A 24,289-nucleotide genomic window follows, 5' to 3' on the forward strand; every position below is an offset into this window, starting at 1 on the left:
TACTTTAGGCCAAATTTCTTTTTAAAATTTAAATAACTGAGTGTGTTAGAAATGTTTAATCGCGATGGATTATCTTACTTGCTAGTTCACGGAACTATTATTCTGTCTACGATCTATCTGTCGTATCTATCCAACCCGGGATCAAGTCTTTTCAGCTGGCACCCATTTTTAATGACTTTTAGTGTAATGCTTGTTTGAAAGTTCTGCCATACTCAGAATGTTTAATTTTTTTTCTTGATTTTCCATTTGCAGATGCTGTTTTTGGCAAATGAATTGGTTATGATTTTTTCACCTTATTGGTCCCTTCTACCAAAGAGATTTCAAAAACAGCTATTTATGGATTTCCATACTTACGGTCAGGTAGTTGCTTTCATTGGCTACAGCATTGGTTTTGCTGCCATTTACATCAACAAGGAAGATAATGAAAAACCACACTTCAAAAGTTGGCATGGTCTTCTTGGGCTCATTCAAGCAATAATCATAACAAGTCAGTTGTCACTAGGTTCTCTTGCCAAATATGCAAGATACATCCCTTTGAAACTTAATGTTGGCAAGATAAAGGGTTTTCACAATTTGCTTGGTGCAGTGGCCATCTTGTTTACTTCACTCAACATGATCACTGCCTGTTTCACCAATTTCTTTTCATCCCAAACACACATACTCCTCGCCTACGTCTTTTCTGCCGCATTCATCCTCATTTATGGATTTGTTTCTCTCCGTGTTTTCATGACAAACAGCCGAATCGCCCAACTTTTCAAGTAGGATTCCGGCCTTGCAGCTCAATGAAGTCTTCCTGTGGCTCGGTGCTTTATTTTCTTTATCAGATACCAAAAGTGCACTTAATTTTGGGAATTGTTGTTTGAATGCTTCCTTATGATAACCATTGATTGATTATTATTAAAGACAATGAACAATATGTATATCAGTGTTTCTTCTTTACACGTTATACTGTACAGTGGATACAAGTAAAATGATCATGATTGCCGCTAGCACAATAACATAGCACATCAATTTATACTCCAGGTGACAAGATATAAAAACTTTTGAAATGATTTAGTCCTGCTTGAATATTTACATGTTTTCAAATATGGTAAATGACACATTCTTTTCTGCTTAAAAACAATTAAAAGTTTACATGCAAATATTAATAATTAAAAAACAAAAAAAAAAAAACAGTTCATTTTTAAACAAATTGACACGCACATAAGAAGGGATTATTTATTTAAACATAAGTCAATGAATGGTTCGATTGTGAGCCCATTTGTACGTAATGGGTCGAGGTCGCGGAAGGAGCGGCGCCTGCACTGTTGGCTCCCAAAGTGACGTAGCCGTTGGTCTGTATGGGATTGGCCGGACTTGAAATGGTCGGTCGATCCAATTCTACAGGCTCTTGACTTTTAAAGGCGACGTATCCGGGCGTTGAGGACGCTCGTAGGTCGCTGGCAGGTTCGACGATGCAGGCCTCGACGTAGCCACCGCTACTGCCTCCGCCGCTATTCCTCTTGAGCGGAACAATCTTTACCGCTGGCCGGATATCTCTTTCCGATTTGACGATCAAAGAATCGTTGCTTCCAACACTTAGGTTAGGGCTGGCGTTAGGGCTGGAAGCGGCACTTTCAGGCGTCTGGTTGGGTCCTAGTGTCACATACCCGACGCTCTGCGCGGATTCTAGAGTAGCTACGGGGGCCAAACCGACACGGACGTACGCATTTGGCAATTGCTGGGCCAAATCCGGAGCACTGCTTCCATTGCGTTGACTTTCTCTCAGCTGAACGGCAGAATATTGGACGCCATCCATATCTCCACCGCGAAGGTTTACGTCAGTCACGTTCTGCGAACTGCGAGCAATCGCCAACGGTTTGGCGAACGGATCCAGCGGCGGATTAACGAAAACATCCGGACTCGGAGAATTCTATTTTCACAGAAAAAGAAAACCCAACAAACACAAATTTAAGATAAGCTTTCTAAGTGCGAGAGTTTTCCACGAAAAATACACCCCAAATAGATATTTTTCAGAGTCAACTTACCGGCGCTTCAAGCTCGGCTCCTGAATCTGAGCTGGAGAGTTCGCTGCGACTGGTACGGTGCCACGAAAGCGAATCTGGACCCGAACTATGTCCGCTACTTCGGCTTTCCCTGTCAGCTATGCAATCCGTTTCGGCCGTCTAAAATTAAACAACGTCATTAAAAGTTGACCAACGGATACTCAGAAACGGAATTTTTTAAAAAAGGAAAGAAATATGTTACGCACTGCGTTGGTTGCCGGGGAAGTTTGTAATTTCTTTATGTCTGTGACGGGCGGTGAATTAGCGATGCGATTGACTTTGGGATCAAGCCGACCGTAGTAGTTGGCCTTCGACGTGTTGAATCCAAGTCCGGCTATGTCTTTCGTGTGGCCGGCCACCTGCTTGGCGTTATCGCCCGACGGTATTTCCGAACTGCCGGTTTTCTCCCACGGCAGAACGATTTCAGCTTCACGGGCTTTCGTCTTTTGCACTTGCACTCTGCAATTGTCATTCCAAAGTCAATTATCAACATTTGTATACGACTGGGCAACAATTATCGAAAGTCTCGCGGAGAGCAACACAGTTGAAGCCGTTTAGAAATAAAGTTGTAGAGATGGAAAAAGAAAGAAAAACTACAACGTCATGGTCGTCTCTCTATTCAAGTCTCTATTAACTTGATTGTCAGTTTGTGTCTTTTCATCCAACTTTCCCCCTCTTTTTATTTTCCATCTTATTTTATAGCCGGGACAACTTCATTATCGCAACCAGAGGGGCCCGCCGAGCTAGTACCGAGAATTCGGTTTACGACAATTTTATCTCGAGACAAAAGAGATGTACTCTCTTCATCTCATCTATTCTCTGTAATCTTTCAAGCTCATTTTTCTTATTTCACTCGTCTTTTTCTTCTTCTTTTTTCTTTTATAAGTAACTAAACACACGTACTCGTTCGTCCATTGTGGATTGCGGGGGCTGACCGTGTGAAAGAAATAGAAAAAAAAAAAAAAACTCATTCCCCCCCAAAAAAATGTGTTACTCCGAAGGGTTCCCATTCTTTGAATCTTTTCAGTGGCTCATCAGTTGGGCAACCAAGGGGCTTGGCTATTGTCGCGCATCGTCACCGTTCGCCGAACGAGAGCCGAACGGAGCGGCTATTCGTCGTCGCGTTACCCCCCACTAACTTCGGCGCCATTATTATCGTGATGGGAGAAAAAAGAAAAGAAAAGATGAGACCTAGAACTCTTTCTGCTCTGCTCTTTTTTGTCATCGCGCATCATTAAGTCAGTTCCAAGGATTTACAACCTTTGTTCATTCCAACCTTAAACGGTCCAATACGTGAACATTAAGAACACCTTGAATCCCCCCGTAAAGAAAAAAAAAAGGGCAAACGAATTTAGAAACTGACTTCATACAAGAATAGAAAGAAAAAAAGAGGTAGGCCCCTGAAGAAAATCATAAAAAAAGATCGGGCAACTCGACAACGAATCACGTTTCGTGAACCGTTGTCGTTTTTTCTCCCCAGACGAGTAAGCCAGAAGGAGGAGGGGGAGGAGGACACACTTGACAGTCAAGTTTGTTTTGGTGACATCAAACAATTATTTGTCGTTTGGATGTTTCTTGTCAAAAACGTCTCCGAGAATTGGGTTCCACGGAAAAACGAGCCGATACAATGACACTCTTTTCTCGAGAAGGAAGAAGAAGAAAAAGAAGATTTGAAGAGATCAAGGGGCCAAAGCACCGAGAGTTCCTGTTGCGCGACTGAATGATGGGGCAATCAAGTCAAAGAATGACGATTCCTGAATACGATTAAAGAAGCGAGCAAAGGGGGGGTTTTACTCGTCGCTTTTAATCGCCGTCGTCGATCACGGGACATACGTCGCCGTTAACCCGGACGGCAAGAAAAAGGTGAAAAAGGAAAACAGGATAACTCGTATTCTCTGTCCGTATTCTAAAGGACTTTACGGAGAAATCGAAAAGACAATAGGAGCCGATCCATTTTCGGAGCAACGAGGAGAAAAGAGTCGATTTGGATGCCAGACAGTGTAGTGTAGTGTGTGTATGTTTGACTCGTCATTCTACGAAACCACCGGCACTTCTTTCTTTTCAGCCTTTCTTGGGATGAGAGAAAAAAGACAAAAAAGATGGACGACGCCAGGAGGAGGCCAACACAACACGCCATGCCGAATGTGTGGGAAAGCCTTCTCCCCCCCCCCCCCTCCTCCACCCCTCCTCTTCCTGCCTCCAACTCTCTGTCGGCCGATCAGTTATCTCTCGGCCATCCGCACTTAGTGGAAGCGCGTTTCGTCGAAATGATCACTGATTCCAGGAACTGGCGCAGGAACCTCAACAACTCAAATTCATCCTTCGGGCCCCCCCACCCCCCTACTACTACTACTCTGCTCTCATCTCACTTTCCTGTACCCTCCCCTCTTTTTTCCCGAAATCTCCTCCTCTTTCTGGCTCTTACGACGACGACAACACCGAGATGAACTGTCGCCCGAGACTTCAGTCTTCGTCCAGCTCGCCCAGTCTTCACCAGCCTCTCCATATCTCAGCTTGAGCACCGAAACAGTTCATCGACGGTAAGTTTCCTCCACATTGTTTTGATTTTTTTTTTCTTAAAGCAAACATCTTCTGACTATTTGCAAATTTTTGTTACAGGAGAGAAAAAGAGACTCACCGGCGGGCGACGAAGCAGATGGCGACGACGATAAGGACGGCGACGGCAGCAGCGAAAGTGATGCCCACGATCTGCGCAATCGATAGTCCTGTTTGGAGGAAACAACAAGATGGATTAGATTTTTAAAATATGCACACACAAACAAACGTCATACATATACTTTTCTTAAAATGTAACAATCGATCGATCTCGACAAATAAAGAAAAATAACCCATCGACTCTCTTTTTTGGTGTGTTTTGCCTAGTTTCAATGAATACTCAAACAAGTTTCGGTTGGTTCGTGTTTTTCTTTTCTTACGAGATCCAATACTTCACGGGATAGCAAGGATCACGTTTGTCAGTTTTCGGCATTCTTTCTGTTTTCTCTCTCTGTGTGTAGGGTTATGACATTTTCTCTTTATTTAAGTGACGGTACAAGCGCAAACACGATTCACTACATACGGGGAATTTGGAGAAGCAAAACGTGAGGTACAACTACCAGAAAGAACTATGGGAATCACCTTGAATTGAGATGATTCAGCATTACAAATAACTCTCTGCAAATAGTGCGCAAGGATAGGATGGGATAGGATAGAGAGAGAGTGAGTGAGAAATCACCACCATGGATGGTTGATTCTCGAATTCTTTTTGCGACCGAAACTCGCCGTCACAGTGGACGGTGGCCGAGGTCGAGCACGGATTGCTGCCCTCACGGGTCCCGCTTGAGGTGGAGGAGGATACCAAGGGTAATAAGGATTCCAGGACTGTGGGATTTGGTTGTAAGGTGCTACGTCCTGATAGGAATGCGAAAGGCCTTGAGTGGGGGACGGCCAAACGCCCGTCGTTAACGGGAAAGAAGGAGGAGGAACCATTTCAAATCTGTGAACATGAACGACCTCGATAGTAATGTGTAGCCGAGCATCGCTTATACCTTCTGATTTGCATTGATACACTCCGTCGACGCTCCAGGGACTTTCCAACAGCTCGCCATTTTCGGCTAGATTGACTGTTTTCACGTGGACTTTCAATTCCAGACCGGGTTGACACACGCTAGATGTTTCCACCAAACGTTCCGTCGCGCTACCTATTTTGCACGAAATCAAATCAAAATGGGAGGGAGCTGTTAAAAACCAATTCACCAAATACGGGTGAGCCAGCACAAACCATAGGTGGTGATGTTGTGTTCGCTTTCGCCTCCAGTGATGTTGATAACTGACAGGTAAGTGGGCCCAGCCGGCTTCGTTGGAGGTAGCCACTTGATTTCGATACAAGACGAATTGTCGCTCGAACTCTTGATCGAAGGTTGACCAGGCGCATTCGGCACTGCAGAAAGTGGAAAACCACAAAGATTTAAGAATCGTTAAAAAAAGCTGTTCGTGCTTCACACAATGCCTAATCCAGTTTTTACAGTGAAATAAAACTATCGATTTAATAAGGGAAAAAAAAATACATACCTCCAATTTTGGTCGTGACGGAGATTGGCTCGGATAACTCGGAGCACAATTTGGGGTCGTTGCAGGCCTGCACCGAGATAACATAACCGGTATAGGCCTCGACTTCCAGCGATACCTGCAGAATGGATTCATAGAAATAAAACTCACGTCAAAATCTATTTTTAATATACGAACATCACGAGATACGACTGGTCGCATGCGGTAATGAATGGGAATTAGTATTTCTTACCCTGGTACTGTCTGTTGTGGTCCATACGTTAGTGTCGTTACTTCGAAAGACTTGATAATACGTGGAAGCGCCATTCGGAGAAACAGGCGCGCGCCATGTGATCGACATGGAGCGATTGGTCACTTCGATCAGGTTCAAATCCAGCGGCACGCTCGGTTCTGTATTAGAAAGTTTGTTTTGTTATTATTATTTTTTTTTTGTTTCTTCAAAAAGATACGTGACGTTCAACAAAAACAATTTTCTGAATAACACGAAGAGAGAGAGAAAAAGGGGAAAAATGGAGAATGAGAAAGCAGGTCACGTACTGCCTTCAGCTGTCCTGTTCATAACCGGGTCGCTACTCTGGCCTTCTCCTCCAAATTGCGTCTCCACAGACACGACAATCTTGTACATGGTGAAGGGTTTGAGCTGGCCAATTACGTAGCGGTTGGCAGTTGGGGGAACTTTAGTAGAGTTCGGATTGCCTAAGAAACCCCAAAAATACATAGGGGTTATTACATAAAATAACAATTCGTCGAACCGATTCGAACCAGAAAAGTCTGGTCTTTTCTAGGGGAGGGGTCACGTATGATAACATCACTCACCCTGGCAGTCTGGTTCTTCACCAGCAAAGATGTCGCCATCTTCGACGGGGCAGTAGTAGAGGATGAATCCAGTGATGATTCCGTTGGTGCCCTTGCATTGCAGGACCCATGAAACGTCGAGGGATGACGAGGTAGCAGCTACAACCTCCACTTGCTTGACTTGGCTTCCGTTGCCGTTGGCAATGACAATGCAACTAGACCAGACCATGCCGCTGCTGTAGCTGCCCTGATTGGCCGACACGGCAAATTGGTAGTTCTTCGTGTCTGGCAGAGTGACATTGAGCGATGTTTCTGTTGCGGGCACGTCTTGCATGTAAAGTTGGCCCTCGCACAGCACGGGGCTCTCACGCACGCTCAGACACCAATACACCGTGTAGTTGCTCAACGTCGGCGGGTAAACCAGAGAATCGTCCGATCGAGCACGGCTGAATGCCGCCATGCTCATACCTTTGCTCGGCGTCGACGGACTCCATTGGACCCCGAAAAACGTGTCGTTGTAAATAATCTTCATGACGTTCTCCGGCGCTGTGGGCACTGCGGCAGGGGAAAAACGACAAATCGAATTAATACCGACGAATAGAATAACAAGACAAAACAATTTTACGACTTACTGTTGGCAGACATGGGTAAGAAAACCAGGGACGAATTTGGCGAGTAGCCAACACTGTTGTACGATTGTAAAATGAATTCGTAATCTTTGTCTTTGTTCAGATTGTTGAAAACGGATTGAGTCACATCTACAGAGCTGACATTTTTTGCTTCGCTGAAATAATAATCAGGAGGAAAAAAGGTTAGATAAACAGCAACCAAAAGGTCTCGTTTTGCTTCTCTGATAAGAAAAAAAAACCAAAACATACATAGTGTTTCTCTGACTGTCCAGCATGGTAATTTCGTATCCTGTTTCAGGCCCGTTTTCGCAATCGGCCGGTAGCTGTGACCAGCGAATCGTTGCTGACCGCATTTCCCAATTGGTGCTAACCTCGAAGCTTCCGAGTGATGCGTCGGGACCGCTACATGGACCTACGATTGACGCACATGAAGAGAAATAAATAAATATTTCCTCTCTGATAACAGAAGAAATTCCAAGAAATAAAAACATGAAAATCTCATACGGTCAGCGGATGTTTTGACGATAAGCATAGCCGGTTGAGACCAGAATCGCTCGTCACTTTGATTGGCGGCTCTTGAACGCGCCCATATGCTCAGATTATAGTGGGTATTGGAGTATGGCAGCTGAAAAGCTAGATCGTACTTGGTCGTCTTGTTCGACCAAAGCAACGATTCTGTTTCGGGAACAATCTACATAATTCAATAAAATTTTTAATAAATTTAGACACTCCATGTTTGATTTTTTTTTCCATTTCCAGAGAAAACCGTTTTGGCCTTGCAACTTACCAAACAAGAGCAAAAAATAGAAAAAACAGAAAAAGAAAAATAGCAAGAATCCTTACGTGGAAAACCGTTGTGTCTACCCAGCTGGACTGTATGTGGTATGCAATCTTGAATTCCAACCCGGGTGGAAAAAGTTGTAGATTGAAGGGCACCTTCCATGTGATTTTTGCCGATGTTGTCGTGGCCTCGGTCTGATTTAAGTTCTCCATCCGGTTGGGGATCACTGCGCGTTTTCCAGAAATGGTCAGATTATCACCAAATTATCATATGCAACCCACAAGCAGCCCCAAATAAGCAAATAAAAAAAAAAAAATAATAATAATAACACCAAATTCCCGTCTTTTTTGTCATTCCCTCCCACTCAATCCCGCAAAAAAAGTTATTCAATAAAATAAAAACTACCAGGGAAAAACCAACCCAACATGCAGTGTTAGTCCAAAGAGCCAAAAAGGGGATAAATAAAACAAATTAATTCAAATAAAACTAAAAAAGAGAGAATCAAAAGCCACCACACCAAACCCCACACTGTTGTCAGATTGTTTTCATCAACACAAATGCAAGTTTGATTTGGAAGGGGGAGGATAATGATATTTCTCTCGAAGATTTAAAAAATAATTTCGTAATGAAAAATGAATGAACGAAGAGTGAACGAATAAAAAAAAATACTAAAAAAAAAATATATATCTTCCTTTCCAGACACTTACCGATGCCATAATTGTCTACAACTCCGAGGTGCTGGGTCACGTTACCCAATTCGTTGAATAGGGCCATGGAAAAATTAAACGATTTGGCAGAGTATTGGTAGCCTGGCGACGTCGTGGGGCCCCATTCGCACGAGCCCTGTTGGTCAGAGGCGTATGCCGTCCTGGATAAGAAGCGGCGCGATTGTGGGCACGGGGTCATCATCCGCCTATTGTGGATTGCACGCGTTCGAATGGATTTTGTTTTACATTTTGCACCAAGAGCTGTGTTTTTTTTTTGTTTGTTTGTTTGTTTTTAAACCGTTTAGCTAATCAATTGCCGTCGTTTAATTTATTGTTCATTACTGGTCATCAGAGTGGGTAGGTTGAATTTTTGTTTTCTTAAAATAAAACAACGATGTTTTTCGCTGCTGACGATGTTGTCGGTGCAGAGCGGATAACGCCGAGATCGGATAACATCCGGGAGTGGTAAGACGAGAGACTGTCGACATTGGATTTTTCTACTCACGAACTAACTAACTAACGAACAAATCAGTGGAACGAAAGACTCGAAGTTCAAAGAGACAAGTGCAATAAGAGTCGACTTGCAATCACGAAGCTTGACGTCATCGATCAATAATCTCCTTTGACGTGTTACCCCTCCCCTCTTCCACCAGCCCATACACCTCGCATGAGACGAGATATCATTTCATTCAAAGTCACCACTTCTAACGAATGGATATGCAATTCAACGGAAATTCTCAAAAAACTCAATCGACCCATTTAAATCATTTCTTCCTATTAAATCATTTTTGAAACTTTTCGAGGAAGCGATCTGCTGAGGATGGAAATTCGAGAAAATTCCCAGAGCGGATGATGTTGTGACGAGAAATCTGCATGACCCGTGTGAAGGATAAGTTGACGCTCTTATTCAGAGAGCACGCTCCGTCTACTTCCCGGAAAAATCCAAATTCTTCGGAAAAACGGAAAATACGAAGAAGTCGAGTTCCGATCTCTACCCCCCTCCCCCCGTAGTATTTCTTCCATTGAAAACATCAACAGACCGAAGCCCGTTCCAACACGTTCGTGCGCAACGAGACGTACATGTGCCAACACATTGTGGTGCAGCTAAAGAAAGATTTTCGGTTGTGCAGAGAAAGGAACAAAAATAAAAATAATCCACGCCTTTAAAAGATGACGAAGTGCTTCATCTTTCAAAGGCAAGAAGAAAAAAGGCGCACGCCAGCAAATTCACCACAACTCACTACTAGTTTCATGATGGATGACACCGATTAACCGCTCACGTGCAATTGCGCAGGATTTTTATTTTCGGGAGAAAGAAAAAAAATCAAAAACTTTCATTCGGGCGTCATCCCCCTCCTCCTTCTCCTATTGCCCGAAAGGGACGTCAATGTCTAAAGAAGATGGATAGCTGAAAACAAAATTCGGTCGCTGACCTGCAGATAAACCATGGTGCATTGAATGAGGACGATTCCTCCTAACCTCTCAAGTAGATATTGCGGGGGAAAACAAACGGAATGCTTCCAGGAAAACACGTTTGCTTCTCTGAACTCCAAACGAACGTGAAAAAAAAAAGAAACGAGCGAATGTAACCAAAAACGGGGGGAGGAAATGGGGAGGTTATCGGTTGAATAGATCGTTGACAAAAAAAAAACATTTGGATCGTTGTGTCCCGAGACAAGACAAGACACACACGAAAATTGTTATAGCTCCCAATCTTCTTCATCTTCTAAAAAAGCGCAAGCGAGCAAAAAAATAAGGGGGTATATAAAATTGGTCATTTTCTTCGACTCTGAACTCTCCAAACATTTTTCACGATCGACCAGAGCGCGACCATAAGAGAGTTTCCACACGTCCAGACATAAAAAGACAAGACTCGTCTAGGCAATAGTCGTTTGTTGTTAAGAAAGTCTGGGGAGATAGAGAAAGTTGCCAGGGAAGAAGTGAAGGAAGAGATAACTGCCATTTTAAAAAAGAAAGAGAGACCAAATCCACGTACCGATAAAGCCACAGAAGATAAAAACCCAAAAGCACGTGCAGGAAATCAACCGTAAGAGTAGTTTAGAAACACATCCGATTTTGGGAGGAGAGAGAGAAAGAGAGAGAGAGAGAGAGAGTAGTGTGAAGAGCGGGGAGAAAAATAGTATGACAAAGACTAACTGTGAGCATCGATATCAATGGCTGCAATGTGCTGTTTGACAGGCTGAGTCGGTGGCAGGGAATTGGCCATGTCGAAGACGAAGCTGAAGTTGCGCAGGCTGTTGCGGTATAACGGCCGGCTGTCGAGCGAATAAACGCAACTCCGCTTCCGTTGCCCGTCTTTTTTCCATAAATTTCTATACTCTGGACACGGACTTCACAGCCGGAAAGGGAATTTTGTTTTGTGAAGTTAAAACAAATAAGGTGGTTGGAGGGTTGAAGAGACAGAAGAGTAGAAATAGGACATGTACAAGAACAGCCGCGGAAAGACGATGTGATTTTTGTGTGTGTGAGATCAGATGGAATTCGAGAGGGAAATTTGAAAAAAAAAAAAAAAGAAAACAGAAAAGAAAAAACAAGATTAGCCAACGGAAAACGTGGACATGGAAGAAACCAGAATTTGAAAAAATAATTTCAGACAAAAAGTTACAAAAATTAAGTTTCGTTTGATACCGAATAAATTATAATTTGAATGGGACGAATAGAAATTAAAGCGCGCGAAAAAACCGATTAAAAATTAATACAGACACAAATTCAGGAAAATTCTCGTAGAATGTCAAAACGGGAATCGTCGAAGGCCGTGCACAACACGTAAAAAGCTCACGATTTTTTTCGTTCACACATCGAAAAATAAAAAAATAAAAATCGCGACACATCATTCCATCCTACATTCATGACAAACGAATAAACGTAATAACTCAGAGTATTATGAACAAGTGCGACGCGGTTGCTTTTTAAAGGGCGTGTGCTCGTGCAAAAACATTTTTTTTTTTTTTAATTTTAGAAAGGAGTGATGGATATAAAAGAGAGTTCGAAAGTATGTAAAAATGAAGGAATAGAAGAGATAAGAAAGGAATTCAGACGTTCGGGACAACAAAAAAATAAGGTCCTGAAAATGGAGGACTATTTTTTGTGGATGAAGAAGGGGGGAAACTGGCATCGTACTGCGTGCTTCATGATTGCTCGATGCATCATGAGCCAAGGACATTGAATCTACTGAATTTTCAATTGAAGGGGGAGGAGATTTGGTAGGAAAAAAAAACGACAGTGAAAGGGTTTCTTGGCTATCGGTTGCTTTGTGTAATAAGACGGAGCCTTTCGGTGGAGGTTCTAGCCATCTTACGATTTGTGTGCGCAGTCTAGGCAAGGTGAGACTAGACCGGTTTTGGTAAGATTTCGCAAACGGGTTGATGGAGGGAGGGGGGTATGGGCTCAACGAACGATTAAGTCACCATCTTAAAAAAACGATGCAACCTCTTAAAAATGGTAAAAAATTATGCAGATGATCTGCTTTTCCGATTGCAAGTTTTTTTTTTTCATCGGTGATGTCTATAAAAACCCCACTCTGACTATATTCGGAGCGATGTAAATTTGTTTAAAGGCTAGGCAATTTAGAATGATGGATCTTACCTCGATCGCAACGACACTTGATAAGAAAGGGCGTAAGTAGTTTCGATGGGGTTGTACGGCTCCAGCCAAACGCACTCGAGTCGCTCCCAGTTGTAGGAGGTGCATTGGAAATCCTTCACTCCTTGGGGAGGATCTAAAACAAACGCAAAGAAATTTCAAGATTGATTGAAGGTGTGGACTTTGACATGTAAAGAAAAAAGTGAAAACTCACATCCAACGTAAACGTGGCGGACGCAAATACCAGTGACGTGGTTTTGCTTGCAGGTAACGCCGTAGAAATCGTGGGGTGGTCCGTTGGATGACACTTGCGATACTGGAACGTAGAGACGAATGGCTGTCTCGTTGTACTTTTTCACCGTAGGTTCTCCAGCAAGTTTGTTGTCGATGTAGAAACTGAGATTCTTATAGGAGCCACCCTGACCATCGGGGTGTGATGTATTCAGGACACAAAACATCTCCCATGGTTGACCCTTTTCGATGTGAAGATCTCCAGGTGGTGATATCCCTAACAAAGACCATTTATCATGTAGAAAAGCTCATTGTCTCAATGATTCAGAACAATGCACAACAATTTGACAGGTACTCACATCCTGAAGACAGAAATCCGATGTTGCAGTCATTTGCATGAACTGTCCCCCATAGGAGTAGCACTGTTGCGCAAACTAGAGAGGCACTAAGGCCTCCTCCAAAGTGTTTCGACATTTTTGTTTTCCCGAAAACTGTGTGGATTAAAAGGGATGCAGGAATCAGGGTGGACAGCTTTGACCAGAGAGCAGTCTCCTAAAGCATCACCATCTGGAAACATTCACACAGCAACAAGGAAAAAAGAAACAAAAAAAAAACCAGTTAGGTTAGTTTAGAAAAAAAACTCACTCCAGGGCTAGACAGCAACAGGTCTTGGAGGAGAACCTAATGCACACACACTCTTGACAACAACCTTGTAAAGAAACAGATATTTTAGAGATAGGCAAAAAAGAAGCGGGCGAAGAATGTAGCTTAATCGCAAAAGAAAATCAGCGAAACCTGAATATGTATGAACAATTCCATCCCAGACAAGACAGAGAGCAGTGGAGATGACAATCCTTTGGATACAGTCCACGACACAATGAAACGTCAGGGAAAAACAACAACTGGAAAACGCTTCTTTCTCGGTCGAGAGATCTCACAGAGTTATGACGATTATGTCGCAAGTCAGACAACAACAACAACACACCACGCTTTTAAGAAATAGATAAACAAATTTACTCTTTTGATTTCTTACGACTGCGCCGTTAAAGAAATGTGAAGCAAGTCGTTTCGTGGAAATTCTATCGATAGGCCGTTGCCATCTTGAATACGAGGATGGGTAGTAATGGCTCGAAGGGGTTTACAGCGTTGCCAAATTTGAAAAGGCGCATTATCGATTTTCAAAAAAAAAATCCGCTATCAATAAAAAGAAAATGTCTGCCTCTAATATAAAAAGAACTAGGATCGTTAATAAAAAATTAAAATCCTGGGTACACAAACGTATATTAAATTTGTTCATGAAACTTGGAAGTTTCGAAACAAAAAAAACCCTACATTGTTTGAAAGAAACGAGCAAAGTAGAAAAACAAGTTGGATATGCGTCGTTCTCTCTCCTCAAATAGGTCAAGACAACGAGTCACTCACCAGGCAAGTTTTTTATTTCGTTCTTGGCATTCGTTTTGGTGCGTGCATTTTATTCACAGACTGTCTACACGGAGAAATCGTCTCTGCAATCAATTTTCGTGTAGATGTGTATACACTCCCGCTCAGCATTAATTAAAGGACCGGTGAGCCTATCGGGGTTCTATACTGTGTCTACACACTCGAGGCAAACACGTTGAGAGACATGCCAAATCCCCCCCGATTGAAAAATTTTCTCGTTTTTCAGGTTTAATTCAATTACGATTTCGATCGATCCTGCCTTTTTTAGCGTTTTCTGTGCTAAAACATCGCCCAAGGTGCTAGTCCCCGTTGCAACAATTTTTCTGATCGACATTGCCCCGAGTGAAATACAATATTTCTCTTGGTTTGATAACATCGTAATATTAAAAAACCAAACCGCCATTGGATTGGAAAGCATCCCGACACCAATGATCCATAAAACAACCGCACGCCAGCAGAGTACTCTCATCATCATACCGGTAGGCAAGCAATCTGTAGGCTGCCCCCACACGGGTGAATTATAATAATTCCCGACTATGTTTAGATATGGCCTTGCCGGTGAGCGTGAGACGCCCGAGAGCCACCCGTCGGAGAGACCCCTTTATTAAAACGTCGTTGGCTCCCGTAGCAGCAAACTCTCTCGAAGCGTGAAAGAGAGAGAGCTAGGAGCTAGGAGCTAGCTCTCCCGTCAACATCAAACTTGTATCTGCAGCACTTCATTATGCATTCGTTGTGATCACAATCGTGAGCAGAGAGAAACATCGCTGCAATGGCGGCCTCCCAACCGGTTTTTTTAACTCTGGCGATATTAAGGTCGCAGTCGTCTATCCAAAGTGCCTTGAAAAAATCGCCAGGCTGCTACCAAGAGAGAGAGAGAGAGAGACTGGATAAAGAAGAAGCTCAAGTCGACGAATGAGCCGTTAAATATAAACATGCACGCGCGCAGTGTGATTCGATGTGTGGGTGTTGTTGATTCTGGAAGACATTCTCTTCCCCAAACTTTTTCTTCTTCCTTGTTACTAGGTGAACATTTGCCAACCCAGCAGCAGCAGAAGGAGGAAGATCGCGGGCCGTGAAAAACTTTTTCTTATTCGTCGTCGTCTCACATTTTACGACGTTGCGTCTCTGAAAGTGATTGAACGCATTCCCGAGCAACAAAGTTGTGTCGGGAGGGTCTTTTTTAAGAAACCCGTGCCGTAGCGTCACAATTAAAAATTTCTTCTCCAATTATTAGTCGTCGGGGGTGGTGGTGGCTAAATAAATAAATTAAAAAAAAAATACACCACCCGCGCCCCGAGTTGCTAAGTTCAAAAATAGATACTGCCTTCACGGCCGCCCTTGCTGCGACATTGAAGATTCGCAAAGCTGAATAGAACAAGTAAGCGGGAAGAAGGCTAAATAACTAGAGTTGCATGAGAAATATTTTTGATCCCGTTCCAGGGACTAGTAAGCCAGACATCATCTGAAACAAAAATGAAACATACCCTTTCAGACGCGCCGAAATCCGATAACTTTTTAAAAGGGGACGGTCTACACGCAGTCACGCGGGAGTTTCGCAATCGATGGGTTGCGAAAGTTTTTTTCCTTTTTTCAGGGTGGGATGTGGTGGGCGGGAAGATGGGGCAGAAGACGTTTCAAACAAACAAATAAACAACCAGAGATAAGCAGAGCAAACGGTCGTATTTTTTCGATAAATAATAGATAAAAACCGGGGTATCTATCACGTAAGGTCACGTAAGTAGGACTGAATAACACGACGACACTGGGAGAGAGAGAGAAACGAAAATTGAACAAGATTGGCTGAAATACCCGTCCGATCGGTTGGAGTCTCTGAAACGCACTGACACAAACCAATGAAAAACCCGGCCAAACCCAAGGGCAGGAAAAGTTGGGAGACTGGAAGAGAAGCCGAGTTGCGCGGGTCTATCTTTTTTCGCCATCTGGTGGCGAATGATTCTAAAACCCTAAAGGCATTTTTACAGACCGTAAAAATGACATCTTCACCTGTTTTTTCTTTTTTTTTACGATTCTTCCTATTGTTCAGGTGCTCTTTGAGTCGCGACGGTCATTCCTAATTCATCCAGTTCACTGCCTTCCTTAACAAATCTTATCTTTTTGTTTTTTCGCAAAAGAAGTTGCCGAACCGGATCCTGTTTGAGCAGATGCACCTCCAGGGTTTTTTTTCCTTCCAAAAATTAATATAGCCAAATAAAAAAACCATCAAATTAGAAATTACGAACGAACAAACAAGCAATGTTTCTTATTACACGGGGAAAAAATTAATAATTGAATCGGCGTAGATGAACGTGTTTGTCATTTGGAAAGCCACGAAAGGGGTTTGCTGTTGAATTAAAGAAATAGGAGCAGATCTTTTTAAGGAGAATGTGTTTCTTGACCTCAAGCTGCCTTGTAGGCTCCTTCAATCTTCAAACTGGGAAGGAGTGAAAGGAAGAAGAGAACCATCTTGTGCACCCTCTCGTTTCCGAGAATTCTATTTCAAACAAAAAAGACGCCAAACAATTGAGCCGAGCGGAGGCAGACCGCAGAATGGAGAAAAGAAAGAAAAAAAAAATACTTCTTTCTTCTTCTTCTTCGGCTACGGGGTTTTTCTTATATTTCATATAAATTTTTATTTCAAATGTGTTGAGGAAAGGGGTGCTCATCTGGCCGGGAAAAAGAAGAGCTAGGGGTTTTTCTTGGAAAAATTTCCCGAGTTTGGGACGAACAACAACACAGTATTCTACACACTCCCACCTCAGAGCAGCAGCAAACAAACGCATTATCTGAAGAGAACCATCTTCTTCTTCCCGGTTTTCTTTTTTAACAATGGGAAACGATTTCTGTAGGAAAGAATATGTAATATAAAAGCTATTAGTACTACGACGCTACCGGGAGCGACTCGCAAGATAACAAACAAATCGTGGTCATCAGTTTGTGCAATTTTATGGAGGAATGTAGTTCGGGAAGAAGTATACACAGGATGGCCTTTCATTTTTTTTTTTCTTGGTTGGAACATTTCTCAGAGTGCATGCGCCATTCTGTGATATTGATAAGCAATTTTTTTGTTTTTGACATAAATTGAATACTATCCAACTGCTCTCGGTTGATGGCCTTTTTTTATCCGAAATTTGAGCAAAAGACCCTTTGGGAAGTTTTCGATGACATTTGGACCTGTTTTGACGGTTCCCATGGACCAGATTTAATTCAAAAAGGGAGAGAGGGGCACACATGTTGGCCCCCCTCCTCCTTTTCTAAAAATTTTCCGAGAATATTCACAGGAAATGTCTGTAAAAAGATTTTGTTTGTACCCCACCCGAAACACATCATTAAGTGCACGCGACGGAACTGGTTAGTTTTTTAACACATAATTTTTGTTTTTCTATTGGCCTACGGAACGCTTGACACTAGAAATTATAATTTTTTTTTTTTTTGAATTTTGAATTTTGAATTTTGAATTTGTGGGCCTATCCGGTTTTGTTTCTTCTAATTTTGATAAAGAGAAATGCGTTACAATCATTTTGGTTTTTTTGAAACACACGAAGCGCCGAAGCGGTTGGGTCTGGAATTTAAAATATAAACTCAAGTCAACCAGTTTGAGCACAGCCGGAGAAAATGGAAATTGAGAATGACATTCCCCGCGAAGGGCCATCATTTATGAACTTTTACATTGAATTACAAGACCATTAAAGGACTTGGGAGATGTACGCACACATCTATCCGTCAACTTCAAGAAACGACCAGGAATGGTCATACATTATAACTAGAGCATCGATGCCGCCAGGTCAAAATAAACAAAAGTCCTCTCCAAGAAGCAGATAGGTTACAGTCACATTTGCGATTGGCTTTTGAGGGGGGGAAAATAGTAATGGATTGCATTGCATACCAAAACGGATCAATGACCCAATGATTATGACCCTCATTCGCTTCTGTCTACAACTTAATCACGTAAATTTTTCCAAAAGACACAGAAATATGCGATGACTCTATCACATACAAGAAAATCGATCGAAAATATGAAACTCGTTTTTTTTCCTTGTTCGTTTTGGGAATGGAAAAAAAACTTGTTCCCGCAGGTGCAAATGATTTCGACATTGGGCGCTAAATCAAGAATTTGAAAAGGCGTACGACGGAAAAGGGGCATAACATAATTAATGTTACTTGATTAACACTCTCTATTAGTGATTCCCTTTGCGCTGCGGCAGAATGAGATGAGTCCATTAACCAATTCTTCGTCATCGGCCTCAAAGAAAAAAGAGAAAAAAAAAAATCCTCTTCAGCCGTGATGCGGGTTGCATAATAACAAAAAGGAAAACAAAAGAGAGCTGCTGGGCTTTATGTATGCCGCGTCCTGGCTGCGCGGATGATATTCTTTTCTCTTCTTCTTCTTCAAAATACAAATGCTTTTCGCCTTCTCTTTCCTACAGTTGATGGACTTTTTCTTTGTTTACCTGGCCTGACACACACCTTAAAAATTCGTATAAAATAAATATTATTAGTACAACTCGCGGGTCCATTTTTCCTCCCATTATGGAAATCTTTAATAATAAAGAGAAAGTCTATAACAAGCAAATAATCGACTTTTCTTTCTTTCCATCTTTTCTCTAACGTATTAGTTGGGTCCCAACTTTATTAGATTACAAACAAATGGCTGATTGATCGATCGCCCACTACTGCTTTAATAGCCGAGAGGCATGAAAGGTTGCAGAGTACCTTGTTTCTACGTCGATGAGTGCCATTGACCAATTTTCTCTACAGGAAGATTGGAACTGCGCCATTCGATCACCAGCAGTCAGCAGCTGAATGGCTGGGTAATGACTGACTAACGCCAAGTTAAAAGCCATTCCGGAAGCGCTTCCCATACAGAACCGGAACGAGGATGAATGAAGAACTTTAGACGCTTCCCAGGGTCCTGTTTACCCGGTAAAATGACAAAAAGTCTTCCGAGAAAAATCATGGGGCGAGAAAAAAAAAGTTTGGCGCGATGATGAGAATCAAACCGCACGTTGCGTGTCGATTTGAGAAAAAATAAAATAAAATAAAATAACATAAATAATAAAAAACGGAATTCTTTCCCTTTTTTCCTGGTGTCTCGGTTGCCGGAAAACGAAACTCGAATCCATCTAGCTGGAAATTTGTAGACGACCGGACAACGTGTCTCAGATTACTGCCCATCGAGCAGCGCAGCAGAACGGCAGCCATGACCCGTGAGATCAACTTTTCATTCTTTCGACTTCTCAATAATGGACAAACCTACACAGTCAGCTGGACAATACACATGTCGAATTTTTCGGGGGACAGTAGGGGGGAAAAAAGTTTCATATTAATCAAGCCGAGATTATATGTTCAGATTCTAAAATTCTGGTGAAACGGCGACACGAATAGACTCCACGTTTCTGTTTTCGCATGAAACCTTCACGATGTTGAGTTGAAACAAAAATATAGACATCTAAATATAAACCAAGTCGCTATAAATCCCATTCCGTGAAAAATGGAAAGCACTGCCGTTATTACTATCAAGTTCCGCATGCTGTGTGTTGAGATGTTTCGAATAACCACCTCATCATCGTGATCAACAACTTTTCTGCCATGAATAATAACCCCATTCATTAATTATCACTGAATGTAAAAATCTAAAAACTTCAAAAATGTCAAACTCCAAAATTTAAAGCAACCCACTATACATCTGTTTTAAATTACGAAATGAGCTTCGTCAAAATTTGTAAACACAATAAATGTGTTTACCGAACGATAATGAAACATCCTGGTCTCAAATCTCGAAAAATAAGATCGTTACATGGACGTATACGTGTTGTTGTTATATATATATATCTAAGTCTGCATGCGCAGTAGATTTAAGCCGTTACCTTTGGACGGGTTTTTGCACGAGCTGCTCTCTCCCCAGTTATGCATTTTGAATCAGCCCATTATTATGCGGACAGCGCTGTGGCGTAGCAACAAGAGAAGAAAACAGACACACAGCGCCGGAGTCCGCCCCTGTCGTCGATATCAAATCCCTGATGCTCATACGTGTACGTACGTAGTGACCCGACGATGGCCGGGAGCGGCACGAAACAAACTGAAAAAAAAAGAGAAAAAGTTGAAAGAAAAAGGAGAGAAAATTATGCGACGAAAAAATACAAAAAGGAATCAGCTCCAGGCAGAAATCATAAGATGAGATAGTGTAAATGAACATCTTCATACTATTTTGGAGAAACTCTGGCCATGAAGAAAATAAACACGCGAACAACATAACACACTATTAAGAAAAAATCCATTAATTTTGATCTTCGGACTTTTGCGTCGCGACGAGTTTCACATTTGCATTTATCGGACGTTTAATCCGATTCAAGATAACCTTTTTTTTTAATGGTAAAAAGAAGAAGTTGGACTTTATGAGCGGATCAATATTTGCCGACTGTCGCCTAGTAGTTCCCAGCGATGTGAAAAAGGCAAACATGATAGCTAGATCACCCCATGGCATGAGATAATAGGCTTTTGCGTTGTTTTCTACCTGAGTTCTCTATCACTTTTCTCCCGACTAAAGAAATAATCGATCCCGTTGTTGGTTTCTTCTGCTCCTATGAAAATTTCAGTATTAGAGTGGAATGGTGCCAATTATTTATGCCGCGATGAGAAATCCTCAAATCCATCTTTGGCAAAAGCGAACCGTTCTGTTTTTTTTTTTTTTTTTTTTTAACACCCTTTACTTAATATCAAGGTGGTATTTTTTAGGAGATAGCTTGCATAAAGATTTTCGGAATTTGTGTTTTACTCCGAATAGATGCGACCAACGCCTGAACGTCCCAAGGACAGGCTTTTAGCGGCATCTATTGCAAATCGCCACACCCCTTATATAGTTACGGTATTATAACGTTTGTTAATAATATATTAAAAAAAAAGAAAGAATTTAATTGAAATGTTTAGAAAATATACAGGTTATTGATCAATGCGTTTCGACCAGCACTGAACTAAAAGGACTTTGTCTAGGAGCGTTAAGTTTCCAAAACTAGTATTCGTTCGCTAATTGCTCAACATTATTTGTGTCGAGATGGGGCGCGCTCGTATGGCTTTTGACGTGCAAATAATGGGGGTTTGATTGATAATTCGCATGACATTTGCATGTAACGGATGAATTTCTTTGTCCTTGACTTTAGTTTTCAAATGAGCGCTGGTTCAATGTTGCCTCGATCGTACACCAGGTGACAGTCGATCGTTGAACAATCCGACGCACAAAAATAATGCAAACCAATGCAATTTCCCGGTTAAAAACTTAAATATCTATAAGAAATGGCTCCCAGTGGTATGACCAATGCTTCTTTAGCTGGAGTTTGTGCAGCTTTTGCTGGAATATGTGCCAAATTTGCGCTTTCACCGGAGAACCCTCAAGTACTAGTCCGAATCTTGGATCCTTACATTCCACCATCCTATGTAATCTAGACATCTCAACATTACTTTACTTCAGTAAAGCATTTTGATCACTGTTTACTTTTCACAGAACTCATGGATGATTAGAGGCTTTTTTGCATTAGCTACACTCACCTTCAACTCTCTGATGCTTACGTTGACTGCCAAGGCACTGCAGTTGTGTCCAACAACAGTTCAATCAGTTGTGACAACTTCAGCTGTAAATTTCCTAGTCACAGTAAAACAAATTCACTTCACAAAAATAATGGAATTTAAAAATTAATTACTTGTTTAATCTATTACAGGGAATCTTGGGGACGGTGTTCCTTGGAGAGTATGTTGGTTTCATCGGAATTATTGGAATGATTTTCATTCAAGTAGGGGTTCTAATCATAAGTAATGAAAAGGAAAAGGTAGACTGATGTTGATCTCATGTTATTACAAATTCAATGCTACATAAACACTTCATGTGAATTACACTCTGGGCATTTCCCCCTGTAATTTCTTTACTGCCTCGTCATCTTGTAAAGACATTTGTGTCAATTTCCTGCCAACACGTTCATGAATATCCAAATATTTTGCTACACAACGATCTAGACAAACTGATTCACCCTTGACCAGTTCAGCATCTTTATACTTAGGGGGTATGCACTTCTTGTGGCAAGCAGCAGTCATCCTGTTGTACATGTCGGACATCATTTCAATTTCCAGATCTTGTACCAACTGCATTTTTGCTGCATCCATCTGAGGTATTGTGGCTGCCATTTTGTTGTTAGGAAATGTTTTTTCTAGTTCTAAAACTTTCGAGTGCTTGGTTCGTATTCACCAACGTTGGAATTTTTCATACGATCTCGACTTTTCATATGCTCGTATCTTTGCTTGTCCACGACTGATTTCGCTAAAGCGAAGCTTCCAAGCCCAGTTATTACCAATATGGCCCTGTAGAAAGATAATAAAATTAGTAATTTCCTTCTTATTTTATTTTAATATGAATGATGATACATTACCAGCTGATGTTAACTTTCGTTATTCGGTTCATGGATTAACCAAAAAACCGATTACTGGACAGAGAATTTACCGACAGTCTTGAGAAAAACACACGTGCATTTAACTTCGATTACGAGACTCGACACTGGGTCTTTATGATCTTAGGTTTTAATCTCTCCAGTAGGTGGCTGCACAAATCAGCGGACCTACCATTCCTATTCCTCTTGAGATCTCAAAAGCTCAAACGGATTTGATTTGATATTCGTATTACTATCTCAAATGTAATATAAAAATATTATTATAATCATAATGAAAGTGCTACATTTAATTAACGAAAAATCTGGTTTCATGTTTAAATTCAGAAAACTTTTATAATAAAATTTCATTTCCATTCGAAATGTTCATAATAATTGTTGAAGAACACGTAATTAATTAGAAAACCAACACCCAAATTTGACTTTTCCTCATACTGATTAGTGATTTCTCATATTGCATTCTACTACCTCGTTTCAAATTTTTTTAAATGATTGCGTCAATGATCACATCAAGTAAAATGTATAAAAAAAATCTAAATTACAAAAAGGAGAAATTGAGTTTTTATTCTGAATCGACAAAAGTAAATTCACTATGGTCAATTGGACGATTAATTCACTGGCACACATACAACAAGCACACAATCTTACAAAAACTGCCAAGATCATTTCATCGCTTTGCGAACTGATTCACGTATTCACGTACTTTAACTTCGAAAGAAGAACGATCTTTCCGGTAATGCTCTGCGGCTTCAATATTCAAAGGATCTTCGAAATTTAACAGGTCCTAATAAATAAAAATCAACAATACATCAAAAATATACACAAATCAACAAAAATAAACACTAGGAATAAACTAATCAAGACTTAATCACACGCATATTTTTTAACGATTTTTCAAATCGAGTACAACTAAACATTTGTGACCGACGCAAAATAAACATTTTAAATGACTTACGGTGAAGAGAGAATTCAGACCCCATACAACATCTTTTAACTTTCTAGTAGGGGCCCATCCTAGCCCATCAATAGAATTCTGTCTCAAAAGGCTGAGGCAGATTTCACCTTCTTCACTAATGTTTGGATGCCAGAGTTTTGTCAGGCATTTTACTATAGGAGGCTGAGAAATAACAAATACACACTGAAATTATAGTACTCTTAATAAATGCCCATTCAATTATTACTGAAATGTTGTAATCTTCATTGATGACAACATGAAAGAGAAACTTTCCACTTTTCCAGAAACCCTCGTCAGGTTGAATGATCACAGAGAATTCATGGAGAGCATCAGGATTCTCAAACTTTACTCGGCATGTGGAAGGAATGGTCTGTTCCATTTCCTGAACCTAAACATGTATAACAAAACAATAAACAATGAAATAAACTTAAAACAGATGTCACAACTGTCCTTACCTCTTTAACAAGAAGCTTGTCCCTGATGCTAATTCTTTTAGGAGCAGGATGTTCATGTTTTACTGGTGTACTACTGTTATTTCTGTTTTCTGCTTCCTTTTTGAGTCTTTTAGTTAAAGTAATCATGATCTAAAATTAAACAAACTCCAGTTTA

The 24,289-nt window shown here is 41.3% G+C and overlaps 4 protein-coding genes and 1 long non-coding RNA gene across 15 annotated transcripts; 3 read left to right on the forward strand and 2 right to left on the reverse strand.

Moving 5' to 3' along the window:
* The first annotated feature begins 46 nt into the window (after positions 1-46).
* On the forward strand, positions 47-916 carry LOC124194338 (transmembrane reductase CYB561D2-like). The gene is made up of 2 exons (XM_046588481.1): positions 47-183; positions 253-916. Exons 1-2 carry the CDS (start codon positions 52-54, stop codon positions 760-762), a joined length of 642 nt encoding a protein of 213 aa, XP_046444437.1. The 5' UTR covers positions 47-51; the 3' UTR covers positions 763-916.
* LOC124194329 (cytokine receptor-like) lies at positions 903-20,834 on the reverse strand. Of its 10 annotated transcripts, XM_046588463.1 has the most exons (20): positions 20,501-20,834; positions 20,164-20,375; positions 13,219-13,426; positions 12,843-13,136; positions 12,632-12,764; positions 9,026-9,231; positions 8,381-8,544; positions 8,042-8,228; positions 7,787-7,949; positions 7,541-7,692; positions 6,930-7,463; positions 6,651-6,809; positions 6,346-6,503; positions 6,117-6,231; positions 5,827-5,985; positions 5,594-5,746; positions 4,684-4,771; positions 2,252-2,504; positions 2,028-2,165; positions 903-1,912 (listed from the first exon to the last, which is right to left on the reverse strand). In XM_046588463.1, exons 3-20 carry the CDS (start codon positions 13,331-13,333, stop codon positions 1,223-1,225), a joined length of 3,861 nt encoding a protein of 1,286 aa, XP_046444419.1. In that variant the 5' UTR covers positions 13,334-13,426; positions 20,164-20,375; positions 20,501-20,834; the 3' UTR covers positions 903-1,222. The 10 variants fall into 10 exon arrangements, with proteins under 10 accessions (XP_046444419.1, XP_046444424.1, XP_046444420.1 ...); XM_046588468.1 differs by lacking the exons at positions 9,026-9,231; positions 20,501-20,834 and adding an exon at positions 11,183-11,376; XM_046588464.1 differs by lacking the exons at positions 20,164-20,375; positions 20,501-20,834 and adding an exon at positions 16,109-16,245.
* Positions 4,238-4,901, forward strand: LOC124194340. The gene is made up of 2 exons (XR_006874738.1): positions 4,238-4,585; positions 4,665-4,901. It is a non-coding gene; the product is annotated as an uncharacterized LOC124194340 (long non-coding RNA).
* An 11-nt stretch (positions 20,835-20,845) lies between the features above and the next one.
* Positions 20,846-22,781, forward strand: LOC124194339. 2 transcript variants are annotated; one of them, XM_046588483.1, is made up of 4 exons: positions 20,846-21,161; positions 21,224-21,727; positions 21,795-21,941; positions 22,009-22,781. In XM_046588483.1, exons 2-4 carry the CDS (start codon positions 21,587-21,589, stop codon positions 22,123-22,125), a joined length of 405 nt encoding a protein of 134 aa, XP_046444439.1. In that variant the 5' UTR covers positions 20,846-21,161; positions 21,224-21,586; the 3' UTR covers positions 22,126-22,781. The 2 variants fall into 2 exon arrangements, with proteins under 2 accessions (XP_046444439.1, XP_046444440.1); XM_046588484.1 differs by lacking the exon at positions 20,846-21,161 and having other exon boundaries at positions 21,210-21,727.
* A 482-nt stretch (positions 22,782-23,263) lies between these two features.
* LOC124194346 (NEDD8-conjugating enzyme UBE2F-like) lies at positions 23,264-24,277 on the reverse strand. Its single transcript, XM_046588491.1, has 4 exons — positions 24,136-24,277; positions 23,907-24,068; positions 23,681-23,842; positions 23,264-23,509 (listed from the first exon to the last, which is right to left on the reverse strand). The coding sequence occupies exons 1-4, from the start codon at positions 24,259-24,261 to the stop codon at positions 23,393-23,395; spliced, it is 567 nt and encodes a 188-aa protein (XP_046444447.1). The 5' UTR covers positions 24,262-24,277; the 3' UTR covers positions 23,264-23,392.
* Between the last annotated feature and the right edge of the window lie 12 nt (positions 24,278-24,289).

This window comes from Daphnia pulex, chromosome 5, assembly GCF_021134715.1.
Source record: "Daphnia pulex isolate KAP4 chromosome 5, ASM2113471v1".
Taxonomy (NCBI): Eukaryota; Metazoa; Arthropoda; class Branchiopoda; order Diplostraca; family Daphniidae; genus Daphnia; species Daphnia pulex.